The sequence below is a fragment of the Labrus mixtus genome, chromosome 23 (assembly GCF_963584025.1).
Source record: "Labrus mixtus chromosome 23, fLabMix1.1, whole genome shotgun sequence".
NCBI lineage: Eukaryota > Metazoa > Chordata > Actinopteri > Labriformes > Labridae > Labrus > Labrus mixtus.
The window spans coordinates 15,750,501-15,763,000 of NC_083634.1; the positions used below are offsets into that span (position 1 = coordinate 15,750,501).

General features: G+C 42.1%; 3 protein-coding genes across 4 annotated transcripts in view; all 3 read left to right on the forward strand.

Moving 5' to 3' along the window:
• Positions 1-888, forward strand: part of aadat (aminoadipate aminotransferase) — an 8,077-nt gene extending 7,189 nt beyond the window's left edge. For both annotated transcript variants that reach the window (XM_061031888.1, XM_061031890.1), the window contains 2 exons: positions 548-649; positions 746-888. In XM_061031888.1, the coding sequence (XP_060887871.1) occupies positions 548-649; positions 746-787 (144 nt within the window). In that variant the 3' untranslated portion in view covers positions 788-888. The remainder of the gene's footprint in view (positions 1-547; positions 650-745) is intronic.
• cxcl19 (chemokine (C-X-C motif) ligand 19) overlaps positions 1-12,500 on the forward strand; it is a 99,007-nt gene that overhangs the window by 61,823 nt on the left and 24,684 nt on the right. The gene's annotated exons all lie outside the window — the stretch shown is intronic.
• Positions 4,574-12,500, forward strand: part of mfap3l (microfibril associated protein 3 like) — a 9,579-nt gene continuing 1,652 nt past the window's right edge. The window contains exons 1-2 of the mRNA XM_061031106.1: positions 4,574-4,718; positions 6,056-6,464. Of these exons, the coding sequence (XP_060887089.1) occupies positions 6,143-6,464 (322 nt within the window). The 5' untranslated portion in view covers positions 4,574-4,718; positions 6,056-6,142. The remainder of the gene's footprint in view (positions 4,719-6,055; positions 6,465-12,500) is intronic.

Here is a 12,500-nt window from a genome sequence, read left to right on the forward strand (position 1 = left end):
GCAATGTTCCAACTGTAGGTTACCCACAATGCATTTTTGGTTCCTTTTCAGCAGACGTTTTGCACTGGGGCGAGACGGGTTCTCTGTCTGAATAGAGTGTAGGATGTGTGTCTAAAGGGCCTATTATGTGCACTGTGAGTGGGTTCAGAAAATGAGCGTTCACCCTCCCACGCACACACACATCTCCACACACACACACACGCAGCATTTGCAAATCACCGCTTGCAAATATCTGATGAGACGTGTATGAACAAGAGTGGGTAGAATCAGGCTTTTCCAACATCTGCGCTGTCGTCTCTCCTGATGTTTTAAACGTCTACTCAGCAGATATTTAAAAAGACGAGAATGTGCGTCACATCAGAGGAGGGAATCTTTTCTACAGAGAATCTCTCTGTTAGCACTTCGTCTTCATCTCGGGTTGCTCTTAGTCTTTCACCATTGGTTGGAACCGACAGGACCTTTTAGGGCGGCACATTTCTGAAATACGCACGTACAAACAAGAGTCTGATGAGACGTGTGTGTGTGTGTGTGTGTGTGTGTGTTGAAGGTGTTGCTGGTACCTGGAGGTGTCTTCATGATCAACAGTGATGACCCGTGTCCTTACGTCAGAGCGGCCTTTTCACTCTCCACACCAGAGCAGATGGATGAGGTACACACACACACACACACACACACACACACACACACACACACACACACACACACACTCCTGAATGTAGTCTAAACTCTCCATATATGTCAACAGGCCTTCAGAAGACTGTCCTTGCTCATCAAAGAAGCGTTGTGATCAAAGGTTCATCTCTCCCTGATGCTGTGTTTTTTAAAAACCTGTCAATGAAGGTTTGTCTGTTAAAATGTAAAATAAAACTTGAATGTATTTAATTTAAACTGGTTTCATTTGTCACTTTATCAAACCAGACAGTTCTAGTTATTTTTAAAGTGTTTGTTTGGCCTCATGTCTGTTTCTAAAGATCGGCTGCTCACCTTGAAAATCTGTTCTGACATAATCAGTTTTTTTCTTGTCGCTCTACATCGTGAGGAACTCTGAATCTGTTCATGTACAAAAAAAACAGTAAAAGTCAGTAAAACCATTTTTATCATCCTTTGTTTTTTTTTGGCCAAATGAATGTTTGTGTCTGCTGCTCAACTCAAACCTCCAAACTTCAAAATCACCGCGCTGCTGCTGTTGATTCATTTTGAAGATTCAGCCCAAGGGTTCAGATTTTTTATTTTTTTTAGCAAGAAATATATTTAAAAAACTTAAATAAATTCCCCATCCGATACAATACAGAGATGTGTGTTCAGTAGCTGTGGATAAAAGTTGGACCACTTGATTTGACTGAGTTTTGTATGAGTTACATTTTTGTTAAAGTGTGTCTGTTGTTGACGTGACTCGAGGAGACTTAAGAGCTCTTAAGAGAGATTTTTTCTGTAAGCTTTGAGGGTTGTTTTTTTCCTCTAACAGCTGGAAAAAAAAACTGAAATATCAAGAACAACAGCGTGAGACTGACAGGGTGTGTTCCCTCCCTGCATGCATGCTGAAACTTGACAGATCACATGTGTGAGGTTTTTTATTTTATGAGGCTGTAGTCTCAAGTTAATGATCTAAATATGAAAAGATTTAAGTTCATTCTTGAAGTAAAACAGGACAGAGAGGAGTTTTTTTTTCACTGTTTTTTATTCAGTGTTTTTGTTAAAACATTTCTGAACATTACCTTTTACATGTAACAGTCTGACTTAGTGCAACAAGTCGCTCATGTTTCTGTCTTTACTTCCTGATGAAGTCAGGAAAACTGGGAGTTCAAGTGAAGAAAAAGAAGGCCACAGCTCGTCTTCGTGTTTTTCTTGCGATCACATGACGGCACCTGCTGATAACATAACTCTTTCTGTTTTTCTGTTTTCTTCTTCTTTGTACAGACTCCCCCCCCCCCCCCCCCCCCTGCTGTGATAATATGCAGCAAATAGTGTTTGTGCAAAGCTGAGACAATCATCCATACAGGACAACTGGGGTCAAAAGGGCGGCTTCAAACTCAGGCTTTTGCTACATTACTTATTTACAGTGAGGAGACATAACACCAAAGTGCCCCAACACATCTGATGTCCTGACTTTGCATTAGAAGAACAAATAGAAAGTGTCATGTTTACCTCAAAAGCGTTTAAAGTGGGCCGTCTACTGGGACTACTCTGACAGATATCACTAATGCATCATATTTACGAGTCTATCTCGAGGTTTTATGTAAAACTAGAATTAAAAAATAACTCATTTCAGCTTTTAAACACAGGAGAGATACGACCAGTTTCAGGGCAGCCACACACTCGTTCCCTGAAATGTCCATAGTTTTCTATAGAGCATTATTGACTCCAGTATTGACTGTTTGCTGGAGCCTTGGCACAGAGAGTCTATTTCAAACTTTATCCAATGCTTCAAGGTCAGCCAGTCATCAACTCAGGCTTTTAGAATTAACAGCACAAACAACGCTGGATGTACTCTTTGGTAAAGTCCAACAAATGTACTTTATGTGATAATTACATTTTATAGGTTTACTATGAATACATCGGTTTCCTACATCCACCACACTAAACCACGTCCTTTAAGCAGACATGCTAATAACTGCAGCACAAAAAGAAATGCACCTTCACTTTACATTGAGTGTGGAAGAGTTAAAAGCATGCGTTGATGGAAACATAGGATGCTAAACCAGACCCTGCTGCATGTCCTCCCTCATCAGAGAGTCAGGGCCAGGCTGCTTGAAATATACAAAAGGAAAGATAAAAAGGGACGACTAAATCAAGCACAATCTCAAAAGAAGTCATCATCCAAGTCAGCGTCACAGAACAAATGCTGTTTAGTCTTCTGGCTCAGAGTTCATGTCGAATCAATAACGTTTCCACCCACCTACAGCTGAAAGTCTGCAGATACAGACGAGATGCTCTGGACCTCTGACACTGGCGTCTCTTATCTCTGAAGTGGTTGAAACCATTTTAAGCATTCAAACTTCATTTAGAACATCTGTCTTCTTTGTCGTTCTGAAACTTGAACTGCAAAGATATCCTTTACCAATCTTTTACAAGGACATCAGGAACTTTAATGAAACAATGAAGCAGTAGCAAAGTGGAGTGCCTATAAGAGTCAGATATAAGCAATAATGAGTTGGTTGAGACCAAAATAGAGCTAAAAGGGGGTAAAGATTTGATTAAAAGTTGTCAGGTGACCAGGGACTTGGGTCAAAATTAAAGGAAAACTACCCTCTATGTCGGTGGTTCTCCACTCATCTGTCTGTGTTACATGGAATATTACGGACTACATTTTTGTCAAAACTGCAGCTCAGCTGATCTATTTTTTTTTTTTTTAATCTATTTTTTTGTACATTCTTAATTTTTATTTTATTTAAATTGTACTGTGTTCACTTTTTTGTTTGCAACCTTTGCTCTTTGCTGCTGTAACAATGTAAATTTCCCCGTTGTGGGATAAATAAAGGATTATCTTATCTCATCTCATCTAGCCTCAGGACCCGCACATCAACTCCTCAGTGAAAATCGCGACCCAAATTTCCGATATTTTCCGACCAATCAGATTTATTGATTGAAGAAATTGAACAAAGTCTGGATTTGTTTGCACTAGTGTTTTTTTTCCAGGCACACATTGGTGACCCGCTGAAAATGGCTCCATGACCCACCTCTAGGCCCCGACCTACAATCTGTGGTCCCAACCTGGTCCCGACCCACCAGTTGAGAACCACTGCTCTAGGCCTATGTGTTTTTCTTTTTTTTTTTTAAAGCTTGTGCTGCCCCTTGTGGACTCAAATTCTAAAAAAAAAAATGCAGTTTAAAAACCCAGGATCAGGATGAGTAAAGCACAACAACAATTATAAAAGCCTGTTTCTCATAGTGTATCTAAAATGTCTGCTTGGTAAGTAAATGTAGGCTCCTCAACAGTGGCAGTTCTAGACCACTTTTACTGAGGGGGCCAGGCTGGGGCCAGTTGTTTTGTCAGAGAGGCACAATCAACCCAGGACAAAAATAGAAAAGATGATCTAGCTTAAAAAAACAAAATGATTGTTGTTGCTTCAGAGCTGGCAGCTAGCGTCATGAGTGGATGTTTAGAGTCAGCGTCAAGTGTTCAGCTCTAAAGGGTCTCACAATGTTGAGACCCACACGGCAGTAGAATGGATAGAACTGGCCTTCCTTTTTATGGTTGTTGATTTGAAGGGGTGGACCAATCTACTGATTTAAGATATGTGGTTGAGTCCACCTTTTGATTTGCATCAGTGCAATATCATCAACATAAATGTATTGTTTTATTACCTTGCTCTATGTTTTTTTTTTTTTTTGGGGGGGTGGGGGGACCAAGCTGGCCCCTGCCTAGAACCGCCCATGCAAGTCCTCAAAATGTCCCCAATGGGCCCCTCTGGAGTGTTTACATACACATTGGTAGACATGTTATAACTATTTAATAACAGTTACCATCATCCATATCGATGTTTTTAACATATATATTCATTTATTGATCTAAATCTGCTCTTACAGAACGAAAGAAAGTCGTCTAGGGTTCGGGTCTAGCCTCCCAGTCCAACCTGCATGCAGACAGACCAGCTGCTTGTTTGAGGCTATACAGCGGACGAGCAGCAGGAGGAGGAGGAGGATGGGGATGCCGGAGAAATAGCGACATAATAACATCAACACATCGACTCAAAACACTGGAAACGACTGACCATGCTGTGAGTGTGAAAGCGGACTCTTTAAAATGGAAAAACGTGACATGTTTTCTCGGTTTTAAGGTCAACATTTAGCGGCTGACGTCGACGCCGAGCCGGCCGCTTTGCTGGACCCGCAGAGGAGGCAACGGTGCTGCGGTACTCGGTCTTAGTTAAATTCGGGGATTTAGACTCATATCCCCGCTTGTATTTCGCAGTTATATGGTACCGAAACGTGAATGCTTTGTCGTTTAGTGGATGTAACTGTGTACACACACTTTGCAGTGACTCAATTCTTTAAAAAGGGTCCCGTGATGTAAAACCGCGGTCCAGGGTTTAGCCGGGTTCCACGCCCTTGTTTTTTTCCATGTAGCGTTAAAACTGCACTACTGGGGGGGGGCACTTAATCTATTTAGCAAGTAGAAAATCCGACTTATATATACAATTGACCACCTGTAATGTAACGACTTGTTTAATTATTCACACTAGGTGTCTTTAATGTCCTCTTAGGAGGCTTGACGTTTGGCAGAGAAGCGAACCAGGCGATAGACGCAGCCCATGCTGTGCTCCGTTATGTTGGCTTTGTGTGAGCTTTTATAACAGGCCAGTTGACTAAATGTGACATTATAAAATATATTTTTCGACGTATTTCAAGATGTAGATATGTTTTTCTTCATCATTATACTATTATATTGCTGTTTTTTTAAATATTTTTTTTTTTATTTTTTTTATTTTTTTTTAGCTGTTCGCAGGATTTGGCTTCCCTGGCTTTTTGCTTTGAGAGCTAACAGTGGAACAAAATCACTGGTGAAAAGAAAGCAGCCATCTGTCGGGAGTTATTTGGGAGGTCGACTAAAGACTTAGGGAGATTTTGCCCCGAATGAAAGTCTATTTCAGCTAAAAGATGTCCAAACAGTCCTGCAACACCTTCAAGGAAATAAACAACAAAGTGTTCACCTGCTGTGTTTATCACCTGCTGTGATGTTTCCACAAATCTTCACATATGAAAAGATTTGTAGATGACATTCAGCAACTGTCTGCATTAAACAATTAATCCTTTTTCAAATTGGTTCTAGGCTCCTCGGTTTTTTTTATTATCATTGATTCAATGTCTCAAATTTGGACCAACATTTAAAAAAAAAAAAAGAAATGTAAAGTTTTTAGTGTCTGAGTAATTATGAGGGGCATATTTGATTTTTTTTCTGATGCCGAATGCATAATAAAGAATGAATTAATCCGTAGTTGCAGCCCTGTATTAGTTATAAACTCAGACTCCTTATCAGTCTGTTCCAGCGGTCGAGCGTCACCCGGCTTTATTTTGTATCTGCTTAATACATGACGTCCACTTTCTTGTCTTTCAGTGAGACGCTTGAAGCCTCACAGCTGAAAACCAAACTGACTTGTCCTGTCAAGAGATAGCCAGTCTGCTGGATGGAGTCTCGGGAGGAATGACGGAGTCTCTTCCTGCTTTGGGGTCGCACCAACAGTCAGAGAAAATGCACCGGGCAGGCGGATACGTTTTCCTGCTCCTGGTGTCCCTTGTCGCCTCTCACACCGCCGGGGCCTTATCACCTGACGCAGACGGAAACAGTACAGGGAACGGCACTCTGAGAGACTACGGGTTTGTCCCCGCTGCATTCACCAAAGTTAGCCAGATAATTGCCCGGGAGGGGAGCTGCGCGCTGATTGATTGCAATCTCACCGGAGAGCCGTTCCCCAGCGTTCAGTGGTTCAACTCCCATGGAGACCGCCTGGACACCGAGAGCTACGGTGAGAGATATGTTACTGTCACTTTAAACCTGGTCTCCTGTTCTTTATGTCACTGGCCATGCACGTCACTCAATTAGAATTTAATTAGCTGCAAATCTGGAGGGGTGTCAGGTTTTTTTTTTGTTTACTGTGAATAGTGGATTTCTCAATAAGAGGAAGTAAGTCTGTACAGGCTGTCCTCTCAAACATGGTGCAACAAAGACAGAACACTTCTCAGACTTTTTAAATGTGCTTAACAGCGTGAACAATATTCAAACGTATTGCATGGTGTTCTACGTGTGAAACAGCAACTCTGCCTTTACAATGTGCTGAGGGAAACTGCTCTGTAACCTGATTACTGTGAACAACCAGATACAAAGATAGACTTCCTGATTTTGTTGTTTTGCCACTTACCCCCCTCCACACCCCCCCCCCCCCCCCCCCCCCCCCCCCCCCCCCCCCGAACTACTCCCCCACAGTCAGTTTAGTCTGGATTAACATGACTCACGCACAGTATTTCAAAATGTAGGGCTTTAGCTGGGAGGCCTTTTTGAAGATGTGGGTTCAGCTTATAGAAATAGCCACCTTATCCCCGCTGGAAAGAAAGGAAACAATCGAGTGTGTGTACTTTGCAGATTGTTGCCCTGCTCAGTTATATTTCCAGGTGGAGTGAACAGTATGCGTGGTGATAATTAAACTCCAACCGAAGGATGAACGGTTCTGCATCCTACTTCATTTTATTTATTTTCAGAGAGGCGTACTTTTTTAAAGGTCACATATTATACAAAATACTCTTCACCATGTTCCTCTAACTCTAATATGTGTCCCTAGTCTGTCTACAAACCCCACAACCATGAGAAAAGTCCATCCTCTCTGTGTTTTCCCTGCTCCAGTTTGCAGAAAATGTGTGCTCAAACAGGCCGTTTGGAGATTTTCCCTTCATGACATCACAAAGGGCAGTAGCCCCTCCCCCAGGTGGGTGACACTCCCACAGCTAGGTGTTTGTTCTGAACCTCTGAGTCTGCCTTCTCACCGTAAAAAGTAGGACATGGAGCGAGAAAACCAGAGTATACCCAAGCCCTCCCAGAGAGGGGGCGTGGTCAGACACAGCTCATTTACATATTTAAAGGTACAGACACAGAAACAGCCTGTTCTGAGCAGGGCTGAAATAGAGGGGTTTATAGACATGATCAAATACAGGATCAGCGTGGATTTAGAACAAGAAGCTTCACAGACATGTGTCGGGGACCTCAGAGAAGATAAAGTGGTTGAAAAGGAGGATGATATGTGACCTTTACATTTTATTTATTCTTTTAAGTAGGAGAAGCTTAACGCTCAATAGAGATGAAACATCTGCCACTGTCAAATTAATGTGATCAAAAGAACATTTCCTGGAAAAACAATAAATAAATGGTCTGATCCCCCCATCACCCCCCCCCTCCAGACTAATCCAGTGTAACAAAAAACAGATGAATAACTGGCCCCTTTGACCTACTGAACATGTATTATTATTAATATGATAGGTTGAGTAAAAGAGTTCTTATCTAGTGGGTTGAATCTTATCTAGATTATGTAGACGATCTTCCACTTCTAGCAAAGCATGTTTGGTTGTCACAACAAAAACAGAAGTGGTTGTTGTCTGTGTACAGTCAGCAGGATGTTGTGATCTGAAAAAAGAAAAGTCTGCCTGTCTGTGCTGTTTAGATGTTTGATGACACAGATATTTGAATGCACACCAGAAGCCCCTTGTGTGTGTGTGTGTGTGTGTGTGTGTGCAGCCTGTCAGCTACAGAGCTCCAATCAATCACAGCCAATGTTTAGATTCTACTCTATGTCCGATAGGACAAAAGGTACAGTTTCAATGTTCAGTACAGGAAGTCAGCCCGCCTTATGGTTGTGGAACTTGTAGGCCACTAGACTGGGTTTTAAACATTTAAAAGTAAGCGTCTGTCGGAGCTTGAATACCATCCCGTCCTGTCGTTTAGTTGAAATAATCTCCACCTGGATGTTTGACTAAGAACATAAAGATGCTTTTAGTACAGCAGCAGGGAATCGCTGTGTAACTCACAATATGATACGGGTTGCCCATGATCACGATAATGTGATACAGCCATTCAGCAGACAATCATACACACAAGTTTAGATTCACTGAAGAATATGAAATAAAAAAAATCACAGATAATTTTTAAATTAGCACCAGTCTTCTCTTTGCTATTGTCACAAGCACATTTAGCTGAAACAGATGGTTTTTTTTTTAGGGGGGAGGGGGGGGGGGGACTGTCTGGCATAATCCCCAATACTCAATAATCACATTTCAGGGTGTATCGTAAGCGTACACAGATGTTCTAGCATGCAGCTTATAATTAAGAGTTTTCAAAAGCCATGGATACTCCATAGATATGATGGAAGTGTGAACTGCACGATTGAAACTTCAGTTCCTTCAAGTGTTCCAATAAGAGGATTATGACGGCCTTGAGTTCCTGGGGAGCATTCTCTTCTTGATTAATGCAAATGTCGTCTGGTAGCAGTACTTGCGTTCTCTCAGTTAGATTCACACTCATTCACAAAGTCTAGTCGTGTGCTTGTGATTTCCGTTCTCGTCCACCGCGTCTGAATATTAGGAATGTAGAGAGAAGAATTTTGTTGTTGAGCCGACCTGTTAAAACTTGCACGCAGAGAACAGGCAGCTTTGTTTTTACGACCCAAAAACCCCAGAAGAGTGTTTGAAGGAGCATCACAGACCCCCCCCCCCCCCCCCCCCCCCCCCCCAGTAGTTGTGTAATATAAGACAGGGGCAGTGTTACTATCACTGGTTTCTTCCGCCTGCTCTTCTGTTGTAGTATCGGGCAGCACATCAGTTTTTAATCACATGACTCGGTTTAGGAGGTTAAAATTAGAAAACGTTGCTCTGACATGAAAAGGCGGATGGGCGAGGAATTTACTGTCTGCCGGGGCTTCGTTTGTTTCCTGACCGCCCATTCATCTCCTCCAGAGGATACACAGAAGTGTAGGAGGCAGCAGACGTGTTATTTTAAATTCTCTGCTTGACTTAAGACGAGAGATTTACGAGTGAAGGTCGTCCCGTTTTGCCCTTAAAGGGGCAGCTCGGCACACAGCGTTAAGGATTCTATTTATTTAATACGCTGTGCTTGTTGAAATGAAATCGAGTAGAATCGTTTTTTCCTCCTTTGAACAAATACATGAAGTCCTACCCACCAGCTCTAAGACGCAGTGAAAACCTTTAAGAATAAAAAGTGAAACCTTTGTAAACTTTAAGAAAGTGAAGCCAATCAGCTGCTGGCTTTCACTTTGCTGTTTCCATCTTCTTATCTAACTCTCCTCCAGAAAGCAAAGAAGTGTCACACTATTTCTTTGAACCGTGCAAAGAGCCGTGACTTGACCGCTTCAATCCATCAGTCAGTCGGTCATAAACTTGTAAAAGGTCGATAAAACAAAGCAAAACAACCAGAGGGGACGAGCTGTAGTGCTTAATGTCTTACTCCCTGAGGAGCAGTTATTGTCGCTTGTTTTGATGAATGAAGTTATTCAACTGGTTTACAAAGTGAATGGAAACACTGCAGGGTGAGACCCACGGGAGCTGTCGGAAAAAAAAACATGTAGAAAAAGAACGAGTAAATCCTGTGGGTGCCCGAGCTCTCGGAGCAGCTTCATAATCTGATGCTGTGACTTTACTGCGGCTGCCAGCTGAGAAAATTGTGTACTACTGGTTTAACTCGACCTTTAAGAATACTTAACTACACAGTCATGTTTGGATTTGTCCTTAAAATCAAATAGTAAAATGATAACTAATGACAGTAGAAATATGAACATCTCTTGAAATCATGTGAGGACAGTCCATGTCTGACCCAACAGCTCTAACATGTAAATAAAAGCTTGCTCTTTTGAATACACAAACCTCAGCATGCAGAGCGGTCACGCCACATATTTGAATATTGAAGGCACGGCAGGGACGTTAAAGTCGCTGCTGCTGCTGCTGCTGCTTTACAGCCTGCTTTCACTCGGGACAGATTAAAACCAGGTCTCCTTTAAAACCGCCGACTCCTTGGTCACACCGACGCAACACACATCCTGCTGGAACGTACTGAATAGAAAAGTGGTGAACGGCTTTGAGAGAGGCACAGATGGTGGCTCAGATACGAGACCACAGCTGCAGCTTTCACGACGTGCATTGACAAATAGCTGCAAAAGTCCTTTTTTTTGTTTTTTTGTTTTTCATAATTTTATAAATCTGTGAGTCAAGACGGTGTTCTCCGCTGTCAGGCTCTATAAAATAGAAATAGAGCAGCGTAGAAGTAAAACCTGAGTAAGCGAGTTCCTGTTGGAGAGCAGCAGGCGGGGGGCGGGGGGGGGGGGGGCTGCAGTGATGCTGCAGAACAGTCTGGATTCGTGCAGCACACAGGCTGGAGCAGTAAGAGGATTGTCAGGGTTTAGAGTTTGACCTCGGAGGGAGTCGGTGGTCAAACTGAGAATTGAATGTGTTATGATGTGTCAGTGAAAAACATGTTCACAGCGGCGCAGAGGAGTCTTTACTTTCTCGCTTTTTAATTGCAGTGTGTGTGTTCTGTGTCCACAAAGATTTGAAGGATGGATTTGTAAGGGAAACCATCAAGTCAAACTATTTAGCTTTTCATTTCCATCTATTCATGAGCTTCAGTTATTAATGATGATATGGTTGAATCCCCCTAAAAATTGTAATTTCAGGATGTGACCAAGACAAAGACTGTAAAATAACATGACAGCATCATGCAGGTAGTAAACAGAAAAAGAAAACAAACCCAGGGCGCTACAAACTGTTTCCTTATTCTTCTTTCAATTAGAGATTTCCAAACATCCTTTTTGTCTTTCCCAGCACTATTCACAATATCTAGACTTCTGTAGATACTGAGTCTGATACTAGAGATGGCACCCGTCCTGGATGTCGGTCCAGTCCTGACTCAAATAGCTAGATGGAGTGTCGGTGACAATGGGCCGATCCATGTAGCTGATCCTCGAGGTCAATCTATACAACCCATTTCTACGTTATTCCGTGTTAGCGGAAGCACGGAGGATGCTAACAACAAAGGTCTGAGCAGTCCTGATGTATCTCACGCTCGTTACGCCAACAACTTCGAGGACTACGAGCTGTTTCTGCACAGCTCGCGTTTTTGGAGGGCGACAACTTCAAACACGTCACGTTTATTCGTGTTGCACGGTTAAAACAGCCTCAGCTGACCAAAGTGCATAAAAACAACAACAACAACAAAGAAAGAGAAGAAGTCGGACGAAATGAAACGAAGCTTTCCCTCGGGATGTTTTGAAAGAAACATTTGAGACCCTGGTTCAGTAAATCATTTCTAAAGACAAAGTTAATGGATGTGAGAGAGCCTCACTGTGGGGTCAGACTGTGTGTATTTACTTATTTAAAGTTCTTTTACATACTTAAAGGCTTTATATTGATCCAGCAGATGTCGCTCCTTGAGCACCAGCATGAAACCAAAACAACTCGCGCTGCATTGTGGGTTAGCATGCTAATGCTAGCGATCTTTATTATGCTCGTATCTTCACACTGCATGTAAATTTACCTGAAATGAGCGTGATCTAGAGACACAGTTAAGCAGTGAGTACAGTATGTTGTTCTTCTTTTCTCTAGTCCCTCAATTAAACAACTTTTATACGTGAGGGGAGGAGTCAGCCGGCCGTCCTGGCGATGTAAACAAAGTGAAGATAGGACTCTGAAAACTCTGAAAACATCACAGACAGTGGGACTCGGGTGTTACACCCATTGTAGACAGTCATGACTCACAGAGTTATTTTCAGAGGATATACTTGATTTCTATTATATTTAAGTGTGAAAAATCACATATAAAACCTTTAAGAAAACCTGATAGACAAATGGTTTCCAGTCTCAGGTTACTAATTTAAACCCGGTATCAGATTGGCTCTGAATCAGCAGCCCAGGTACTGGATCGGTTTCTGACCTGAAAAAGTTGAATCGATCATCTCTGCCTCATACCAGAGAGAGAAAAATTTATATTGCTAACTAGCTTTGACTAACAA